This window comes from Pteropus alecto, unplaced genomic scaffold (genome assembly GCF_000325575.1).
Source record: "Pteropus alecto unplaced genomic scaffold, ASM32557v1 scaffold196, whole genome shotgun sequence".
In the NCBI taxonomy this organism is placed as follows: Eukaryota; Metazoa; Chordata; class Mammalia; order Chiroptera; family Pteropodidae; genus Pteropus; species Pteropus alecto.
This window is the reverse complement of record NW_006439717.1, coordinates 1870372-1890671: the sequence shown is the minus strand read 5'-3', so window position 1 is coordinate 1890671 and position 20300 is coordinate 1870372. Positions and strand designations below refer to the sequence as shown.

Sequence of the window (20300 nt, the reverse complement as noted above, 5' to 3'; positions counted from 1 at the left end):
ACTCTTTCCAACCATATCATAGAAGTTGTAGAGGCCATTACCACCACCGCTCAGAGGTTAGGGGACTTGGAGGCAGTGTGGGAGAACAGGAGGGTGAAAGGGTAACAGTTTACCCCAGGGGACTCCTAGAGGATTCCAGGTTAGTTGGGTCCTCTCTTCTTCACTTCTTTTTCCTTTCCCTCCTGCCTTTCCTGGGCCCCCTCCCTTCCTGGAACAGAGCCTCAGAACTGAAACCTTTTACTGCTATGTTTTCTCAGGCCTAGGAAGGGCACCTTGTGGCTAAAACGTTTTCTCCAGATCTTCCTGTTCTCTCAGGAAAACTGCTGGGAAGACTAACAGCATATATACATCTTCCAGGGCGATTGCTTGGTCTAAATGTGGGTGGCAGCTTGATCCTGGCCATGAGAACACTTGGGCTATATAGTGTCTGTCTCTTGCAGCCACCAGAGGACATTTGTGCTGGAAGTGATGGGCCGGCACTGTGGGTAAGATTCTCCCTCTTGACTCATTTATCCTGTGGACCCAGCAATAGCCCTTTCCTCTTCCCTGGGGAGTCCAGAGAGGTCTTCCAGCGGTAGCAGATCTGGAGGTGTACATACTCCTCCTGGTGTGCCCCTTTCCCTGTCTCCACTCTACCTCCCATACATACTTCCATGTGCATGTGTGTACGGGAGTGTGAAAGAACAAACAGTGCTCTGAGATTGGAAGCCACTGTGGCAGGTGAGCATGAATAGAAGGTGCTCTCTTCAGGGGCAGAATCTCATCGAGAAGCTGAATCAAGGGTGCTCTTACCTTTACTCAAGAATTAAATGGAGGATCCTCGATTTTTTCATCAACTGTCGGGACCTGCAAACTTGTTGGGTACGGGTAAGACTATTTGTGGAGTATAGCTCCTAGTGTAATGCTTCTGGCTTTCACCTTAGATACTTGGCCCTTGTCACCTCTCTCTCCTGTGGCGCGGACTGGGTTTTTATTCCCGAATGTCCACCAGATGATGACTGGGAGGACCACCTTTGTCGCCGGCTCAGCGAGGTACTGGCACTTTTTTTTGTCCTTAAAAATAAAAAATCCCTCACCCTGTTCCACTGATGATCCATTTTCCATCCATCAATTTCATTCTACTGACCATTTATCTCTTTGTGATTGACCAGACAAGGACCCGTGGTTCCCGTCTCAACATCATCATTGTGGCGGAGGGTGCGATTGACAAGGATGGGAAACCAATTACCTCGGAAGATATCAAGAACGTTAGTATGAATGAGGCCAAGGAGGTCTTGGATATATTACCCACCCTCAGCCCCATTCCCTAGTGATTTCTGAGGCTCCCTTCGTCCTTCTGCACATCTCTCTCCAGGTTCCCTGGCCCCTGGTTTCCTTCCGCCCAGGAATCAATACAAGATAAGAGCCTAAGTCGTCCATAGTTTATCTGCATCTCTGTTTTCTCTCTTTGACTTTGTATACCCCTTCCTCTGTCCCTCTCTCGGTCTCTTCAGCTGGTGGTAAAGCGTCTGGGATATGACACCCGGGTCACAGTCTTGGGGCACGTGCAGCGGGGTGGGACACCATCGGCCTTTGACCGAATCCTGGTAAGTCATGGGGCTCTGTGGCCTTCCTGCCTTAGAACCCACAACTTGCTGTCCTTCCCCTGCGGGATTGCACTTCTCCATTGCAGGGGCTTAAACCACTGGTCATGTTGCCCTGCCACCAGCCCCTGGACTGCGGTGGCCCTTGACCCATTCCCATACACTCGAGTTCTCTTCTGTTGCAAATAATGATGAGAAATGATACGCTCCCCCAGTTGTGAGGTCTAATATCTTAGAGCTGTGAGCATTAGTAACGTTAATAAGAACGAACCTCCGACACTCAGTGTGAACCCTTTTATCCTACTTCCATTGGAAGAGAGAGGCAATATCCTTCCTTGTTTGATCAATAAGAAGGGAATATTAAGTCTCATTGATCCCCTTGACCACTATAGTGGACATGTTTCTCTGGAATTGGGCACAATCCTTGTGGTTCTGATGGCAAGAAGATGAAGAGTCATGGAGTTTTAGGTGAAATCTGGGTAGGGAGGTAAAGCCCAGTAAGTCCCTGGCTACAGTCCTTAAACATAGAACTCAACCCTGTGAGTGGGAAAGAGCTTCGGGTGCCTAGGCCGAGCCTAGACAGGGAGGCCTGAGCCAGACTGTCTTTGCTCCCTGGGTTTCTGCAGGGCAGCCGGATGGGTGTGGAAGCAGTGATGGCACTTTTGGAGGGGACGCCAGACACCCCCGCCTGTGTGGTGAGCCTGTCTGGCAACCAGGCTGTGCGCCTGCCGCTCATGGAGTGTGTCCAGGTGGTGAGTACTGTCCCCAGCGCCCCTTCCTAACAGCTCCAAGCCCCTGTCTCTCCGCTGGAGCTTATGGAGAAAGAGCCCTGTTTCCAGGGCTGCTGGGACGGGAGCCGAAGGAAAGGCAGCACAGCGGAGTCAGGGGCAATGGGGAAGGAACGCAGCGGGCTTTGTGTAGTGGCTGTCGCTTCTCTCACTAAGCCTCCATTTCTTCATCTGTGAAATATTCCTAAAGAGATGGGAGACTCTATATCCTACCTAGTAACAAGACTCGTTATCTCATAGTAACTAACCTCAAACCCTTTCGTCAAGTCTTTATTGGAAGAGAAATGCAATCTCTCTCCAAACTTTATTAAAAGCCGGGGAGTATTATTATGGTCTGGGTGGGTAGCTTATGTCTTTCTCTTACTTCTACCCTAAACATGGTTCCTTGAACCAGCGTGAAGTGCTAATACTCATCTTGAGGGTCGTTACAAGGATTGGAGAGAAGACATGTAAAGGGTCTGATGCAATGCCTGGAAACTGTGCTCAGGAAATGTGGCTCTTATTATAAAGGAATTACTCCGATACCACCAAGTGAACATTGTGGCTGGGAGCTAAGGTGTCTGGCCCGAATGCTCAGGGTTGGCTCCCCACCTCCCGGCCTACTTCTCAGAGACTCAGGAGTCTCAATGACTTACCACCCAGACAGGCTCCAGCCTTCCTTATAACTGTATCTCCAAAAGCCTCAGAGCTAAAGCACTGGCTCACAGAGCAGAAATCAGTAGCTGGGAAGCACATGGCAGGGATCAGCCTTTCTCCCTGACCTGGTTGTCTGCAGGATCTTCTTCATTCACTCACTAGTTTAGAGGCTACTCTGAGGCTGGGGCCTGGGTGTGGAATGGAAGAAGATGCTATTTTATCTGTGAGCACTCCTTGACTCTGCCCATAGTCTAATAAATACAGCGTTGAATCAGCCCTGCTATTTTGCTGCTCATTACTCAGAAAATTAAGGAACAACAAAGATACTTCTGTGAACAGTAGGGGGCATAGAAAAGGTGGGGTGCAGGGTGGGCAGGATGTAGTCACAAGCCCAAAGATGGGCAGTCACACTGTGGGATGGAAACCCAGCTGTGCAGAACCTGTCTTGGAGTCATGACTGTTGCTGTGCTCCTCCCTCAGACCAAAGAAGTGACCAAGGCCATGAATGAAAAGAAATTTGATGAAGCCATGAAGTTGAGAGGCCGGTGAGGAAATGACCGGAAGCATACTAGCTACAGAAATGAGATGCTGAAATGAAACCAAAAATCAACATAGCGTCAGACCCAAAATATGAGCTTCTGCCCCTTTCTCTTCTTATTGTCTGTGTAATAGTTCCTTCCCCAAGAGAATTAGTTGTGAGATGACCAGGAGCCTCAGTTCATCCCAAGAATACCCTCCCTGAGATTGGCCTTTTATAATTTGTTATTTCTCTCTGTGGACCCCCGCTAGATTATAAGTTTCTCTGGGCAAGTGGCAGTGTCTTGTGCTGAGCCTGGAAGAAGAGTGTTCAGGAGTGTTTGATGAATTAGTGGCCCCTTTGCATACCCCGCCCAATCCCTGCTCTGTCACAGTTATGTCCTTATCAGATTGCCTGGTAGAACTTCACATGGGAGCAAAACCTCAGACCAGATCTGAGGCTGCAGCCCTGGGGACTGGCCTGAAGACACCTATCTCTCTCTTCGTACTTTTTACAGGAGCTTCATGAACAACTGGGAGGTATACAAGCTTCTGGCTCATGTCAGGCCTCCAGTATCTAAGGTACGGGCAAATCGCTCTTCCCACTTCACACTCCCCCACCCCCAGTCTCTCTTTATGAAATACTTCTCCCAGTTCCTACTACCTACAGCCTTGCCAACTTCTTTGCCCCTCCATCACCTTCAGTGCTAAGTCCCTGACCTTACTAAGATAATTTTCTCTTAGCCACCCCAGGTACCAGCCCTGTGTTCTCAGTGTGCCCTGGATATCGATAACCCAAGACCCATGTCCAATAGAGGGCTGACAAGATAACATGCAAGGAATGGGAAAGAGAGCTTATGTATTTCCTCTGGACAAATCTGAGAATAATCACATCTAAGTGTATTTAAGCCACCTCTTCCATTGGAGGAGTGGTTCTCAATATTTAGTGTGTGTCTGAATTATCTGGGTTGCTTTTGCAGATCCCCAAGTCCCACCCCAGAGGGGACTTAGATCTGGGGTAGGGGCCGGGAAGATGCAGGTTTAGTAAGCTCCCTAAGTGGATTCTGATGCAGGTGGTCCAAGGATCACACTTTGAGAAATGCTACTCTGGAAGGTCTCTTATTCCTCACTGACCATGTCCCCCTCTTTCGCTTCCTCTTCTCATCCTTCTCCACAGACCGGCTTGCACACAGTGGCCGTGATGAATGTGGGGGCCCCGGCTGCAGGCATGAATGCTGCCGTCCGCTCCACTGTGAGAATCGGCCTCATCCAGGGCAACCGCGTCCTGGTTGTGCATGATGGCTTCGAGGGCCTGGCCAAGGGTCAGGTATGGGGCTGAAAGGAAAGGGTGACCCTCTGGGGCCAGGGAGTAGTCATGGGGGGTAAGTGTAGCAGGGGTGACCTGTCTGTTCTCTTTCCTTCCCCTGTCCAGAAGTAGATGTTTAATTTTAGGGCAATAGGAATAGGCAGCGGCCACTGAAATAAACCCTTTGTAAGCAACATGTCTTATTTAATTCTCTATCCCAAAGCTCAGCACAGTGCCTGACACAAGCAGGTGCTCACTATTTGTGAACGAGCAATAAGGGTGGAAGAAGTACATTGAGGTGGGGAAGAATTTATCCCTGGCGTTCCTCTTCCAACCAGATGGGTGTCGGGGTGGGGTCGGAACTCGGGTGGTCTCAGTCCTCAGCACAGTCCTGCGTGACCCTTTTCTGCAGATCGAGGAAGCTGGCTGGAGCTATGTTGGGGGCTGGATTGGCCAAGGTGGTTCTAAACTTGGGACTAAAAGGCAAGTGGCATTATAGGAGCTCCTCTTCCTAGTCACCCCTTAAAGGTGTCCCTTGGGATGTGAGCATCAGTTCATTAGGTCAGGGTCTGCTTGGGCCATTGCTGTCATCTGGATCCTCTACCCCCAAGCTCGCAGTTGCTTCTGGGAGGGCAGACATACCCATGCAATATCTTTTGGCAGCTCTGGCAATTTAGAGCCCAGTGTGTGTCCTTGGATAGGAGTGAGAGGCGGGGTAGGGAAAAGGGCAGAAGTCAGGAAATTATGTGTCCTCTAACGCTAACTTTTCTCTCCCTCAATTGTGCTGTCTCCTCCCCAAATTTCGTTACTACCACCCCACCCCCACCCCCATCATCTAGGACTCTACCCAAGAAGAACCTAGAACAGATCAGTGCCAACATCACTAAGTTTAACATTCAAGGCCTTGTCATCATTGGGGGCTTTGAGGTGAGTGCCTGCCGTTTCCTCCTCTCTCCCTCCCACCTGTCCCTGTCCCGCCTCATTCCTGCCCCTGCTGCTTCCTTTTTCTCAGGCTTACACAGGGGGCCTGGAACTGATGGAGGGCAGGAAGCAGTTTGATGAGCTCTGTATCCCGTTTGTGGTCATTCCCGCTACGGTCTCCAACAATGTCCCTGGCTCAGACTTCAGTGTGGGGGCTGACACAGCACTCAACACGATCTGCACGGTGAGAGCCCACCACTCCCGCCCCCGCCTCTGGCCGAGATTATGTGCCCTGGACTGAGTCTGGTCTTAGAAAGTGAGCTGTATTTTTTTGTACCAACCGAACGGCAATGCTTGAAAAATGCTTTTCTTCAAGTCCAGGCATTTGCATAGACTTAATTTAACCATACATGTGATGTTTATTCTCCTTACCTTGTGAGTCCTCTAACCTAGAATTGCACCAGGACTCTGCATACCAAGTGTTTTTTCCTTTCCGAGGTCATGCAGCCTAATATCCCTCCTCCGAGTAACAGAAAAGGTGGGAACCCTTCCTTCCCAGGAGAGAAATTCCTCAGTGTGCTCGGCAGTTGTGCTTGCCATCCCTGAAGGCAGGGACGTGATGAGGTGTAGGGGCCCCGATGGCCTGGGGGAGGAGATAGTTCCAGAGATGGATTATGATAAGGGCCACAGAAATGACAAGAATCAGATCCCTGACCCTGTCTTTCTGTGACCCCATTGCCTTTGCAGACCTGTGACCGCATCAAGCAGTCGGCAGCAGGCACCAAGCGTCGGGTGTTTATCATTGAAACTATGGGTGGCTACTGTGGCTACCTGGCCACCATGGCAGGACTGGCGGCTGGGGCCGATGCTGCCTACATTTTTGAGGAGCCCTTCACCATTCGAGACCTGCAGGTAGACGGCCATCCAGAGCCTACTGGGTAGCTCTCCCGTGCCCCAGCTTGTCCCCACTGTCCCTGCAGTGACCTGCGCAGTGAGAACTCAAGATGAGGACAGAGCTGATTGGTCTGTGAAGTTCCTGTGAGGAGACTAGAAAGAGCACCGAGCAGTCATTCTCCGGTGTCACCTTGCACACATGACCACAACACCTGATGTTGGAGCATTCATTTTGAAGGGTGGCATGTGTTGCTCAGCCCTTTATGTGTGTTTTTCATTTTATCTTCACAACACACATGCACGGGAGAGATTATCTTCATATCACAGATGAGGAAGGTTTAAAGAGGTTAAAAACTTTTCTAAACTCGTGAGGGAATAGGTGGTTTAACTGACTGAGGAAGTTTGTCATCTTTCTACTACATCACGCCACCCCTCCCGGTTTCCCTCACTACCAAAATGGACTCTTCTCATTCCCATTTTTGAGGGGGATACGCTTTTACCTCCAGGGTGGGACTCTGACTCCTGCTTCACAGAGGGACCATGTCATCCTTATTTTCCAAGATTCTAGTTCACTGGAGGAAAAAAGTCACATGGTGGAGGGATGGCAGGCTGAGGGGGCGCCCCACCCCAAGGGTCCAGCCAGCCCTGCCAGGAGTGGAGGGCGGGACTCTTCTCCCCCACCCCCAACTCGAGCCCAAGTGAAGTGACTGGTTCCTCCCAGGTACATGCATTTAATGACGTCTGTTGAGAGCAGAGGCACCCCTCTGAGGGAAAGGGAACCAGAAACCCCTGGAGAGGGAATCTAGGAGGGGGCGGAAGGGAGCTGAAAACCGACAATCACCATGGCCGTCTCCAGCTCTCCCTCTTACATGTCTATCTCATTTGGAGTCTTCGTTTAAATTTCAGTCTGCACTGAACTGTGTAAAGGGATCAGACACAGTTCAGGCCCAAGAGTATATAAACAGCTCTCTTCCGTGTCCCTCTCCCTCCTGGAGAGGCCTGGTGGGGAAGAAGAGGTCTCTGCACTTGCCTGACCTTATCCACGCCCAGCCAGGCTTAGGATTTCCTGTTTCATTTTCAGGCGAATGTTGAACATCTGGTGCAAAAGATGAAAACAACTGTGAAAAGGGGCTTGGTGTTAAGGTACGTCATCCATAGTTTGTTCCTAAGCGAGGAGAGAAAGTAGTCGGGCTTTGACCCTAGCCCACGGAATGGATCTGTGGTTGGGACATTGTGAGGAACCTAGATACACAGGGAGAGAACCTGAACCACGGGAGGGGATAGAAAAGGGCAGGACAGAGCCTGTAACGACAGAGGGGGTGGAGGGATGGGGAGACAACCAAAGTAACAAGTTGTTGGTCTCTACCTGGCAGGAATGAGAAGAGTAATGAGAACTATACCACTGACTTCATTTTCAACCTGTACTCTGAGGAGGGGAAGGGCATCTTTGACAGCAGGAAGAATGTGCTTGGCCACATGCAGCAGGTTGGGAAGACACCCCAGTCACACTCTCCAGACAGCAATAAGCCCTGACAGCCATCGAGGCTCCCGCTGGCTTTTGGTCTGCTGGGGGCTGTCAATGCTGCCATAGAGCATGAACCTGCAGTCTTTTATAGTCAGAGAATCAAAACATCTTTACCTTGGAAATGGCCTTACAGGTTGTATGGCCCATCCTCTTCATTTAGGGCAGGGTTTCTCACCTTGACTCTATAGCCATTTGGGGCCAGATAATTCTTGTTGCGGGTGGCTCTTCTGTGCATTGTAGGATGTTCAGCAGCATCCCTGGACTCTGCCCATGAGATGATAGTAGTACCTCCATCCCAAGTTGTAACAACTCATTGCCAAATGTCCCCTGAAGGGCAAAATTGTCTCCATTTGAGAACCACTAATTGAGATAAAGAAAATGAGTCCCAGAAAGGAGAGAGAGTTTTGTCAGGGCCATTCACCAAGCTTGGGAAGAGCCAGAATGAGCCCAGGCCATTGCTCTTCCCACCACACCATTTTATAAGGAAGCCGTGGAGAGAATACAGGCACCTCACTGCTGTTGGGCTCCATCTCCACTAACTGGGTTTCAAGAGAAAAGGAATTCCTTTCTACCACACACATGAAATCCCCACCCAAGGTGGGCCTCACTCACAGATGGTACTAGTGGTCTGAGGCCTCCCCCATACCAAACGTCCCCAGCTGATGCTGCTTAACCATTGACTTTCACTTTTCTCTAGCCAGCATCTCAGTTTGTAAGGCCTTATCAGCCCCTGGAGGAATGGGGTACTATTGTTTTAAAGCATGAAGACCTATTTCCTGTTTCTCCTCCTCACTTTCCCACCTGCTTTCTTTTAGTTCAGAGAAAATCTACATGTTTTATATTATTCTGAGGTGCTACCAAGGGCATTCTAGACTGGACAACAAGGATTGTTTCGATATCATAGATAATGGTGACCGACAAAAGCTGCTAGGCTGAAGAGGGGTAGAGAAGTGACCAAGTGGCCAATAAGACTAGAAGTAAATGAACAGGAGCTATGGAGCTAGAAGAGGCCATTGTGAGACGAGTCATCCTTTTTAATTAGTAACCCTTATTCCTGACAAATGGCCAAATATGCCGGGCCAGCTCACCCTGGTTCCCAGAACTGTTTAAGGATTTCCTTTAGATTTCTGGATTCCTGTTTCTGCCTATAAACCTGGGGCCTATTCTTCCCTTTTTCTCTGTATATTCAGATATCTCTGTTACTTCATTAGAATCCTTCCCTCTGTAATGTTTATAACTCTTTTTCAAGGGTGGGAGCCCAACTCCATTTGACAGGAATTTTGCCACTAAGATGGGTGCCAAGGCCATGACCTGGATGACCGGGAAAATCAAAGAGAGTTACCGTAACGGTAGGTAGGGTGAGAGGGTGAGCCCCCTCCATAGAGGCTGTTTCCCCAGTTTCCCCAGTAAAGAAGTTGACTGACCATCCCTTCTTGCAGGGCGGATCTTTGCCAATACCCCAGATTCGGGCTGTGTTCTGGGCATGCGTAAGAGGGCTCTGGTATTTCAACCAGTGACTGAACTGAAGGACCAGACAGATTTTGAGTGAGTACATCTAGTTCCTGGAGTGGTTCCCTCCCTGGTAGTTTCAAAATCTGGTTTTCCCAACCTGCTCACTGCCTTCAATCTTTTTCTCTTAGGAGTAACACCTGTAGTTGTACCTAATTCAGATCTGATGCCCGTGCCCTCAGTCCAGCCTCTTTTGCTCGGCTGCTTCCCATAAGCCTTTGATAGAAGCTGATTGCGGTGCTGAACTACATCATCATTTACCTCATTCCTTTGTAGGCACCGCATCCCCAAGGAACAGTGGTGGCTGAAGCTGAGGCCCATCCTCAAGATCCTAGCCAAGTATGAGATTGACTTGGACACCTCAGAGCACGCTCACCTGGAGCACATCAGCCGGAAGCGGTCTGGAGAAGCTCCTGTCTAAACATCTTTAGAGTGAGAGAAATGGATTGTCTGATCATGGTCAGCTCACCCAATAGATCCAAGTCCATGTATTCTCAAGTGTTGTAGCTCATTTTTCATTAGGTTTCCTTTTACTCTGTAACTGCAGCCATGATCAGATCTGGCTCGGGGGCAGTGAGTAGAAGCTCCGTTTAGGTAGAATTTATCATGGCTTCTGTCTCAGCTTCATCCATCATACAAGACTGGGCTCCTCTACTGCTACTGCTGGATTTCAGTTACTCGGTTAGAATTTTCCTAAAAATAAGCTTTATTTATTTGTTTGTGATAACAAAGTCTTGGTTCCTCTACTACTTTACTACAGTGACAAACAATAACTATACTAATAAATGCCAACTGGTCACTGTGCTTTTGGTTCTCCTGTTATCATGTGCACAAGCAGAAAGTAGTATTATCAGCCCCGAGCTCCAGACTACCCAAATAGAACACCTGGGAAAATGCAGCCCGTGTGATCACCCCATGGACTTCTGCAGCATCTCGTCTCTGTACACAGGGTCCTAGAATACTGGTCCTCACCCTCATCCTTCAGTAGTCGCTCCTACATGCTCTGCAGTCAGTATAATGTTCCAGTCTCCTTTAAGCTAAAGTTGTGTTCCACCTCTTGATCGTGAACGTATTACCAGAGTTGCTTTTCTCCAGCCATTCCATGATCTCTACTCCTTCACTGACAACCCAGGGTTCTTCCTTCCTAAGTTTGCCCCTGTACTCCTTCCTGAATGAAAGTCAGACTCCATTTTGGGGGAGACATGTACATTTTGAAAGCCTGAGACACCCAGTCTTGGACCTGGTTTGGTGGGTTGGTTGAAATGCTGCTTTAGAAAGATGTCAGTTCTTATTCAGTATAATTTGTTTTCTGTTCCATAACAGCTTCTTCCTCCTCATTAGCCAAGTGCCCATGTAATACAGTTGGTCTTCAGGACTGGGACTACAGATTATACATGGCTTCTATCTCAGCTTGTCCCTGTCCATGCTACATTTAAGGTTAGCCTCCAAAAACCAGATCCTGGCTCTTAGCACAGGCATATATATACCTCCCAACGCAGTTTCCTCACTTGCTTGATGAAGCAGGAAGGAGGTTCAAAGTAACAAGGGGTAGTAACTTAACAAAGTAACTTTTGCTGGCTATCCAAAGTATTACTACTATACCCTACAAACAGTTCTAAGTAGTGACTGAAAAGACTTGTCAGAGCCTAGAATTAAAGCAGCCAAATGCTCTTTGTACAGGAATTAATAATAAATATCAAACACATCAGCTGGAAGCGGTCTGGAGAAGCTCCTGTCTAAACATCTTTGGAGTAAGGGGAACAGATTGTCTGATCATGGTCAGCTCACCCCCCGATAAATCCAAGTCCATGTACTGAATCTTCAAATCAGCCTGATTTGAAGTGACAGCCCCATCTTAGAGATGAGGACATTGGGGCTCAGGGTGATTAAATGATGTGGGAAAAAGTAGGAACAGTAGAAATTGCCAAACTTGCTTTTAAAACTGTTTATTACTTTTTTTGAAGTGCACAATAAACACCAATGGCAAAAGGGCAAAAGCAGACGTACCTTTTAAAATTAGCTGTGTCAGCAGATTCTGTTCATTTTTATTCGTAGTTTGCAATTGTTTTTTTTTTAATAAGTTTTTTCAGATTTGCATACCAGTCATCTAAGATCAGTAACAACTTCATCTAGTTTAGGAATATGAAAAGGAAGAGTATTGTTGACTAAGTATTGTTCACTAAAACAGATTATTTAGGGGTAGGTAGGCCATCTCAAAAGAAGCTCTTATAATTCTCTTCCCTCACTCCCCAACTCTGCCTGCCCCCACCAATGTCTCGTATAGATCAGGAAAAAGCAAAGTTTTCAAAACAACTGAAAGAAAAATAACTCTGGACTCCTAGCCGAGTGAGCTTCGTACAGGGAATGAGGAAGACCCATGGGAAAAGGCAGCCCAGCTCCTCCCCTACTAGAGCAAACACCTTCCTCTGTGGTGCAGAAAATGCCTGCTAAGCCTTTGGAGCAAGCTTTGGCTTTCAGGAAGAGAAAGAACTGCAGTAAAAGAAAAGTTCTTGGGACTGCTGGAACCTGCTGTCTCTTCTACCATGTAGAAAGCAGTGAGACAATCTTTCTGAAATAACATTGCTCAACGATTGTAACCCTTGGGCACAACCATGGAAAAGAGGAAAAACTGCTCTTTCCTCTGATGGTGAGAAAGGGGGCCAGTCCCTTCTGAATGCCCCATGACATGGCACTCTAGAGATACTATCCAGCCCACTTCTCAGTCTGCACACTATTTGAGGTTGTAGTATTTTCATTGTGGAGCCACAATGTTAGCTGGAATTTTCTTAAACTTTTTCACAGATAATTGAAAGGCTTCTAGAGAGATTCTTCCAAAACGTTATGTCCCCAAAGGAAAACCAAACACACATTCTTTAAGTACTTTACATCTTCCGAGAGATATTTAGTTGCACTGTTGACTTTTTCTCTAAAGCAGAGGGTAGGGGAGACCTCTTTGCAGGTTGCTACGTAAAGAGCCAAGTAAGCAGTAAACACGACAAAAGTGAGAGATTTTTTTTGTTTGGTTACTTGGTTTGGGGATAGGGGTGGTGTGGAGGTTACTGTTGTGACATGTTGCCTCAAAATATAAACCACACAACAGGAACGACTGCTTTTCCTGTTTTCCAAGACAAAGAACTGCAGGGGAAAACCTCACCCAGAGTCGCCTGCATGATGGTGCAAATGTCTCCTGCAGACTATTCTACAAGTAACAGATATTCCTTCAGAGAAGCTGGCAGTGGAAGGCCCTTCACTGCATCTGGCAGATACTGGAGTCCCAGGCTACGTCGCACAGCATAGCGAGAGAGTGTTTTTAGAGTTCCTGGGGCTGAGCACAGAATAGTCAGTTTTTCACATAGCTGCTGGTCTCTGGCCACTTCTCGTGGCATGGTGCCATTTTTCCTTAATTCAAAGTGTCCAACAGCTCGATGGAGGAGCTCAAAGCAAGAGTCCTCTTTCTCAGTTCCAAGTCCCCTGACCAGCAGAGCCACCAGACGGGAGATTGGTGTCTGGCCTTTTAGGTTGATTACTCTGACCTCTGCACCATAATCAAGAAGGATGCTAACGCTCTCAAGATTCCCTTTCATGGCAGCCCAGCTGAGTGGGGTATCATTGTTGTAATCCAGGGCATTGACAGAGGCCCCACTCTCTAGCAGGGCCCGCACGCATTCAGCATTGTTCTTAAAGGCTGCCCAGTGAAGTGGGGTGTCTCGGTTGCCATCCAGTGCATTGGGGTTTGCACCATACTCCAACAGGACCTCCACACAAGCCTCATCCTTCTCAGCTGCATAGTGGAGGGCTGTTCGGTTATAACCATCCAGGGCATTCACCTGTAGAGAGGGAGGAACTATATTACAGTAGATAGACTACTGAGAGGACAGGCAAAGTAGCTTGCATGTGTTTATCCGCTACCTTTGCTATGTAATGTTCTGAACAAGAAGGTCAATCAGCATTTCCCAGGGGGCCTTGGTGATCAAGGTGGATCTATGACAGGAGCCTTAGGAACAAATAGGAAAAGAACTGTCCCAAAACAATCAATGCTATTATGTGCATTGATTGGCTGGCTATCATTTAGGTGTTTGCTGCTATGTTCTTATTTACTATTCACTAGAACCTCTACTATAGAGTAGGGGCTAAAGAAAAAGAAGATGAAGTCTAAGTCCTTGTAACTACTCTGAAAGACTTGGAAAGTGGCTTAAATAAAGGTTTTGGATTATTTTACTTATCCTAACTCTCTCTATCCAGTGCCTAAGGACAACCAGACTGAAATATAATGTGGCCAAACAAAGTTCTGCCCCTGTAGCTGTACTGTGTTCTTTAAGCTCAAATTGTTAATCCAAGCCAACCTCTTGCAAAAATATGCTGTGGAGTCTATAAAAGAACCTGGATGAAAGCATGTGGAGGAAAGAACACACATCTCCCCATGCTGGAAAAGCAGCTGGCTTGCTAAAAACCAGTATCACCTATGATTTCTGAAGGCTACAAAGTTTGTAAATAATATATTATCTTGCCCCATAAAATGCAATAAAGAAAAACTGAAATATTGAACAAAGTTCAACCTTCTATTTAGCTAAAAATTGTCTCCCCGCCTACCCACGTCCCAAGATATTTTCACTTTTCATCACTGATCTTAATCACTCACTGGCTTTCATTTCAAGGTCACTCACAAAAGTTATGGCATAGATAATGAATGACAAGGAGAGAACACCATGGCTGTGTGGAGATGAGGATGCTAGGGGCTGCCGCTTAGGCTTACTGACCAGTGTGTTTGGGGCCTGCACACCAGCTTCTGGGCATGTCTGATTCAAATTAGCACCTCAGCATATGCACATTCAATCTTGCTTACCAAGAGTCAAAACTGCTAGTATATTTAACAAGTGCTTAGCAATTACTACATGCCAGTATTCTAAACACTTTACAACCTTATAAAGAAGATAACCATTATGGGGAAACTAAGGCAAAGAAAGGTTAAGTAACTTGTTCAAGGTCGCAGCTGGAAGTAACACAGCTGGAATTCAAATCCATGAAGTCTGGGTCCAGAGTCTATTTTAATCACTCATTGTACTATGCTGCTTCTTGCTAATGCCAACGTAAATTAATCTATGGTATTTATGTTATGATACTCATATTAGGAGGAATACAGAAACAAGATATACTAAAACAGAGAACAATTAGCAGAAATAGCATGAGGAGCCCAATCCTGAGGAAGGGATTGCCTGATGATACGTTTTTATCTCCCAGTGACAGTGGTATGAGAAGTGCTCGTCTGGTAGCAGGTCTCAAGTGGTTTAGATTTAATCAGAGTTGAGGGACCTCTGTACTTACAGCTCCTGGACAGCCAACAAGCAATAAGAAGATTAAATGGATATAAAAACAACCCCAGAAGGAAGGCTAGGAGAGAAAGGGGAGATAAAATTCCCTCTTCCTGGAGCCATGGACAACTTCAGAAAGAAAGGCAATGAAATCCTTAATGTTTTATATACCTGCCATTACATTCTGCTTTAATATTGGCTATACCAATGTTACCATGAGCTAGAAAGTGAGAAGAAAGGAGAAAAGAGACAAGAAATTTTAAGAAAATGTGAAGTTCAAGTTTGAATGAATCATTAATGTGACAGTGTTAAAAACATTACCTCGGCTCCTTTTTCCAGGAGTAACTCCACACAGTCAGCATCTGACACCATGCAGGCGCAATGCAGGGGCTTCAGTGTGCCATGGGTACAGTTCACATCTGCTCCCTATGGGCAGAGGGAAACTGCAATCAGTGTGCTCAGCTCATTGAACAGGATGACACTCAGAACTGAGTCCTGAGGGGAAAAGAGTTTCTAACTCTGATTGTACTGTAAACAGACTACTGGTCCCGGTTTCTATTCCTATTAATTAAATAACATTGTGATGCTAATATCCAAACCAAGCGAATACACTTAAGATGAATAAAAAGGACTGTCAATTCTTTAGATCAAGTTATTAAGTTTCTCCACAAGGTAGCATGCCGAAGGGTCGTTTGGACATCGCTGAGGAGATAACCTAATGTGTAAATGCAGTGGGAACCTTATCATCAGGCAGGAAAGCTGGAAAAGCTTTCTATGGCCACCAATGCTCTGAAAGTCAGGAAAGTGAGTCTGTCACATTGAAATCAGGCATGTTCTTTTTGCCATTCCATAGATGACCATCACTAATAATAAGGTCACCTTAATGTTATCTTTTTGTTTACAAACATCGTCAAAGTAGCCTCTTAGTAGCAGTATTCTCTGCCACCCAGCCCCTGCTAGTAAAGGAGATGGCGATACCACAGTCAGACCAAAGTCACTGAATGACTCAGCAGCAGAGCTAGAATTAGACCGTGACAAAATTTCTAATACTGAGCCTTCTGATACCACTTTTGCTGAGAACAAGCTAAGACTGTATGACTTTTTCTTCTCACAGCTGTGTCACACAACTCTGAAGCAGCTACAGGATTCCAAGCTGTCAATAAGGATTCTAAAGTTGTTGAAAAGAATGTACAGAAGTAACTATCTGGATGTATTTTCTAGTGATCAAAAAATCACCCTGTAACTTCTCTTCAAAAGGAATAATATACAGAAAATGGTATCAAAGACCTTCTAGGATACATTGGTCATATAACAGAATCACTGAACAGCAGTGGTTAAATATCAGATACTAAGGTGTTTTCTTAAGTCAAAAATTACCATGCATTTTAGGGGCTGATAATATTCTCTACAGAACTGGAAGTGGTAGCTGTTGTTAAGACAGAGGGCAAGTGATGTCCCTGCATGTAATCATTATTAACCACAAGAATTTGAAAACCACTTCTGCTTTGCTCATCTCCTTCCTCCCTTAGTACCACATGTATAGAAGACTTTGAGCTTGCTGGATCCCACATGCACCATATCCAGACAGAGATTTTACAAAGAACATGAGACTGGGGTTATCCAGAACGTATTTTCCAAAGAAAAGTATCATGCTCAAAGTGAAAAAGAGAAGGGAAGAGAAGCAAAACATAGAGAAAATATATTTCGGTGGTCAAGTTAATACATTTAAGAAGATTATAAAAACTCTATGATCTCGAGCCAAGTCAAAGCTGTAAATCAATAATCTATTAGGATTCCCCAGGAACTTTCCCATTTCACCTCCCCAAGGACTCTCACATCAGTAACAGCACACTCACCCCTCTGATGAGGTCCTCTACATTATCATGGGGGAAGGAACGAATGGCAGCGATTGTTCGGATTAAGCGCTCTGAGAGAGAGTATTTGCTCTGAATGCTCTGCATAATATACCACATACTGGAACTCATCAAGGCTCACGGTATGTTCACATGCTCCAAACTGCCTGAAACAAACAAGTTTTAGGCATACACAATATCGCTGAGCATACCTGTCCTTAGGGGGAGGAGTTCTCTGAGACCTTCCACATACTAAAAGCAGATTTCAAAGAGATCAATGATTAATTAATATCATTTTCTCTTAATTATAAGGAAACAGATCAATACTAGTTGCTTAAGAGGCTGGGGAAACCTGGACACAAACCATCTGACCCTCAGAGCCTCTGTTCTGCTCTCTGCCCTAGTCTAGAACAAGATGTCCTCAAGAGGCTCTAGACCCCCCTAGAGTTCTGTGTGGTTTAAAAATGAGAGTATGCGGGGGCGGGGGGGGCAGATTTTTTAAAGGCTGAAAATGTCACAAAACATTCTTTTCCTCCTCTGAATTTTGTGGTCTTTATTATCAGCACCACCTTTATGTTATTTGTTACATTTGGCTTTGAAGTATGGTTATGCCCATATGGTTTTTCCATCTAAATTGTAATCAATTGGAAGACAAGGTCCTTGTCTTCTACTTTTTTGCCCATGTAAGACTCCATGGAGTCTTACAAAAAGCAGGTATTTAATGAATATTGGTTGATTGATGGACTAAAGGGTATGGATGTGATTGTTACCTATGAGAAGAGAAGGAAAAGGCTATGGAACAAATACATCTATGTTAATGACAAGGCATGTGTGAAATAGTTCAAAATGTTTTCAGAAAAGAAAAAAATGGGAAATGTTTGAGCTAATATTCTAAAATAAGGGAGGAATGCAAAAATATAAACTCTGGAGTCATCTATGTAAAATTAGAGAAAAATTCCAAAGTTCATACCTATAACACAGTTGTAGGAAAACAAGCAGATTTGAGTGCTAAATGAATTAAAAATTTTAATAACTGGTCATTTGTGACAACTGAGAAATAGATTTGGGCAAACATGTTGAAACCACAACATCACAGAGTTCTAGGATGGAAGAAGAAAAATAATGCAATAAACTTAAATTCAACTATAGTAAAAGTTCGGTTGCATAACAGCCAAAATGTTGAAGAACATTTAAAATTACAGCAAACGGGTGGAACACATCAATAAAAAAGCACATATCAAAAACTGTAGAGAAAATATAGTATGCATATGAGCTCTCTATGTGTAACTGTTTAAGAATCCATGTTCTTATTAAACTGTAAGTTCCTTGGGGGTTAATATAGTGTTATTTTCAATAGTGCCTGGCATAAGGCAGGGTCTCAATAAATATTTGTTAAACCAGTGTAAAGCTTATTATTCTGGATCCTAAAAAATCAAGACTTATAATATTGTAATAACTATGTATGGTGTCAGGTGGGTACTAGACATTGGGGGAATCGTTTCGATGGTTATGTAAATGTCTAACCACCATACTGTACACTCATATTTTAGGTAATATTAAATGTCAACGGTAATTGAAAAATAAAAAAATTTTAAATTCAAAATTTGCAGTAAACATGTTATGCATATGATGATTACTAAGGGAAAAATCCTAAACTTACTTGTCATTGCATATTATGTAATTTTTGCTTTTTGTTACACAGTATCCCCTCACACATTATGTAACATACTATAAACTTTAATAGTTTCTATTTTGCTAATCGCTAGCCATTTATCTGTTTAAAATATATACAGTACTAATTTATAGAATACAAGTTAAAAATATTCAATTCATAGGTATCAATGATTCTAACTGGGAATTCTTCTCCCTTATTTTATTATGAATGAATAAGCTTACACACTTGTTTATATGTTTCTCTGAAATTTTCTAGACACTTTAGACTTGGCATATGTTTTAATCTCTCCAACAGCCACTAAATTCCTCAGACACAAGGGATCTGTATCTTACACTTCGTTGCAAGGAAGAAGGTGGAGAAAATGGCATTTGAGTCAGAGATTCCAAGAATGGGGGTAGGAGGCAGAGCATCTGAGGTGGAAGGCTTAGACCGAAGTGGTTCTGTTAAACTGTTTCTGGGCCACGATCATCTGAAAAAGCTAAAGAAACCCTGCAATCATTTTCGGGCCGCTCTTGGACCCCAGAACTAATTTATAATATGACCGGTGGTCCTCTGCTGCTGCTGCCTCGAAGTTCCTGGTGAACAGTGAAACTCCGGGGCACACTGGCAACATTTACTGTCAGGAAGGGTCCAGGAAATCTAAACACCTATCTCCGGACAGCAGCCCGAGCACGGTTTGAACCTCAAGTGGCCCCCTTACTCTGCGGGAACTGAAAGCCCTCTGTCTCTTCTTTTCTTTCACTTCGAATGCAGAGAAAACACCAAGGGTTTTTACTGCGAAGCTAGAAGCAAAGTGGGAGAGAGGCGACATTCAACAGCTCTAATGCTAGGGAGGCCATGGCTTCCGCTGGGGCAGGGAGACCCTCGGCCCAGCCAGAGGCTCCTCAAACCCCACCGCACCTGCTGGGGGAGGGCTCGCGGAAGCTTTGTCTCTACGAGGCAAGAAGTGCAGGGTAAGGGCACGAAATGCGAGTGGTGTCACTTTCCTCATGGGCTCCCCAAAGATCGCAGCAATCCCGGCAGGTCTCCCGGGGTCGATACTTTGAGGGTCGCGCAATCTGCGCCGGGGGAGCCCCAGAGGCGGGCCAACCTCCACCCCGATCTCCCCGGGACCTGGAACGATGTCTCGGCCTCGAGGGCTCACGGACGCCGAGCGGGGGAATGGAGGAAGCGTTACTGGGCATGGTGCCCGGATCAGGGAGCCTGGCTGCAAGCATTCCCGCAGCGAGGGCAGCACTCACCGAACTGCTGGGTTGAGCTGGGTCGTGAGAGCCGCTGTCAAGACGTGACCCGGAAGCATAAACTGCCTTTAGCTGGCCCCTCTGTTTACAGGACTTGAAGAGCTACTAGCATGAGCGCTTGCGCACCGAGCCGTGTCCGTAGGCGGGACGCGCCTGCGCAGACTTGTGAAGCCGCCTCTGTACTACCCACGCCTAGTTAAGCGGTCACTTTCTCGCCTCGCCCAGAAGCTTTATAACAGGCGCAAAGTGGCGCTCTGGCCGGGTCCATGGGGCTGCAGACCCCGAGGTGGGCACAAGGCTCACTGGCCCAGCTGTTGGGCTGACGCTGTGGGGCCACGCCTGCGTGGACCAGGTCTGCAGTGGGTCCATCCGTGTCCCCCGTTGCCTCCTACTGTTTCTATCTGAGATCGGGCCTGGAGCCTCATTCCCAGATTATTCCCAAGCTCGCTACACTAGTTCAGTTTCTTAGGAGACTGTTAGTAAGAAGTGTCTTTGGCAAATAAAAGAGATTTTCAGCATTATAATTTTGGAACGCACCTCTGCT

The 20300-nt window shown here is 46.1% G+C and overlaps 2 protein-coding genes across 5 annotated transcripts in view; one reads left to right on the top strand and one right to left on the bottom strand.

Annotated features, from left to right (window-relative positions):
- Positions 1-10483, top strand: part of PFKM (phosphofructokinase, muscle) — a 44208-nt gene extending 33725 nt beyond the window's left edge. For both annotated transcript variants that reach the window (XM_015593167.2, XM_025050307.1), the window contains 17 exons: positions 441-485; positions 924-1032; positions 1152-1247; positions 1494-1586; positions 2210-2335; positions 3488-3552; positions 4042-4105; positions 4701-4850; positions 5242-5312; positions 5669-5756; positions 5842-5994; positions 6498-6662; positions 7726-7787; positions 8018-8129; positions 9419-9518; positions 9609-9714; positions 9955-10483. In XM_015593167.2, the coding sequence (XP_015448653.1) occupies positions 441-485; positions 924-1032; positions 1152-1247; positions 1494-1586; positions 2210-2335; positions 3488-3552; positions 4042-4105; positions 4701-4850; positions 5242-5312; positions 5669-5756; positions 5842-5994; positions 6498-6662; positions 7726-7787; positions 8018-8129; positions 9419-9518; positions 9609-9714; positions 9955-10099 (1750 nt within the window). In that variant the 3' untranslated portion in view covers positions 10100-10483. The remainder of the gene's footprint in view (positions 1-440; positions 486-923; positions 1033-1151; positions 1248-1493; positions 1587-2209; positions 2336-3487; positions 3553-4041; positions 4106-4700; positions 4851-5241; positions 5313-5668; positions 5757-5841; positions 5995-6497; positions 6663-7725; positions 7788-8017; positions 8130-9418; positions 9519-9608; positions 9715-9954) is intronic.
- Positions 10484-11608: 1125 nt separating this feature from the next.
- On the bottom strand, positions 11609-19894 carry ASB8 (ankyrin repeat and SOCS box containing 8). 3 transcript variants are annotated; one of them, XM_006916839.3, is made up of 4 exons: positions 19757-19894; positions 16844-17007; positions 15309-15413; positions 11609-13505 (listed from the first exon to the last, which is right to left on the bottom strand). In XM_006916839.3, exons 2-4 carry the CDS (start codon positions 16970-16972, stop codon positions 12873-12875), a joined length of 867 nt encoding a protein of 288 aa, XP_006916901.1. In that variant the 5' UTR covers positions 16973-17007; positions 19757-19894; the 3' UTR covers positions 11609-12872. The 3 variants fall into 3 exon arrangements, with proteins under 3 accessions (XP_006916901.1, XP_015448658.1, XP_006916902.1); XM_006916840.3 differs by having other exon boundaries at positions 12551-13505; positions 16844-17003; positions 19757-19892; XM_015593172.2 differs by lacking the exon at positions 16844-17007 and having other exon boundaries at positions 19757-19888.
- Between the last annotated feature and the right edge of the window lie 406 nt (positions 19895-20300).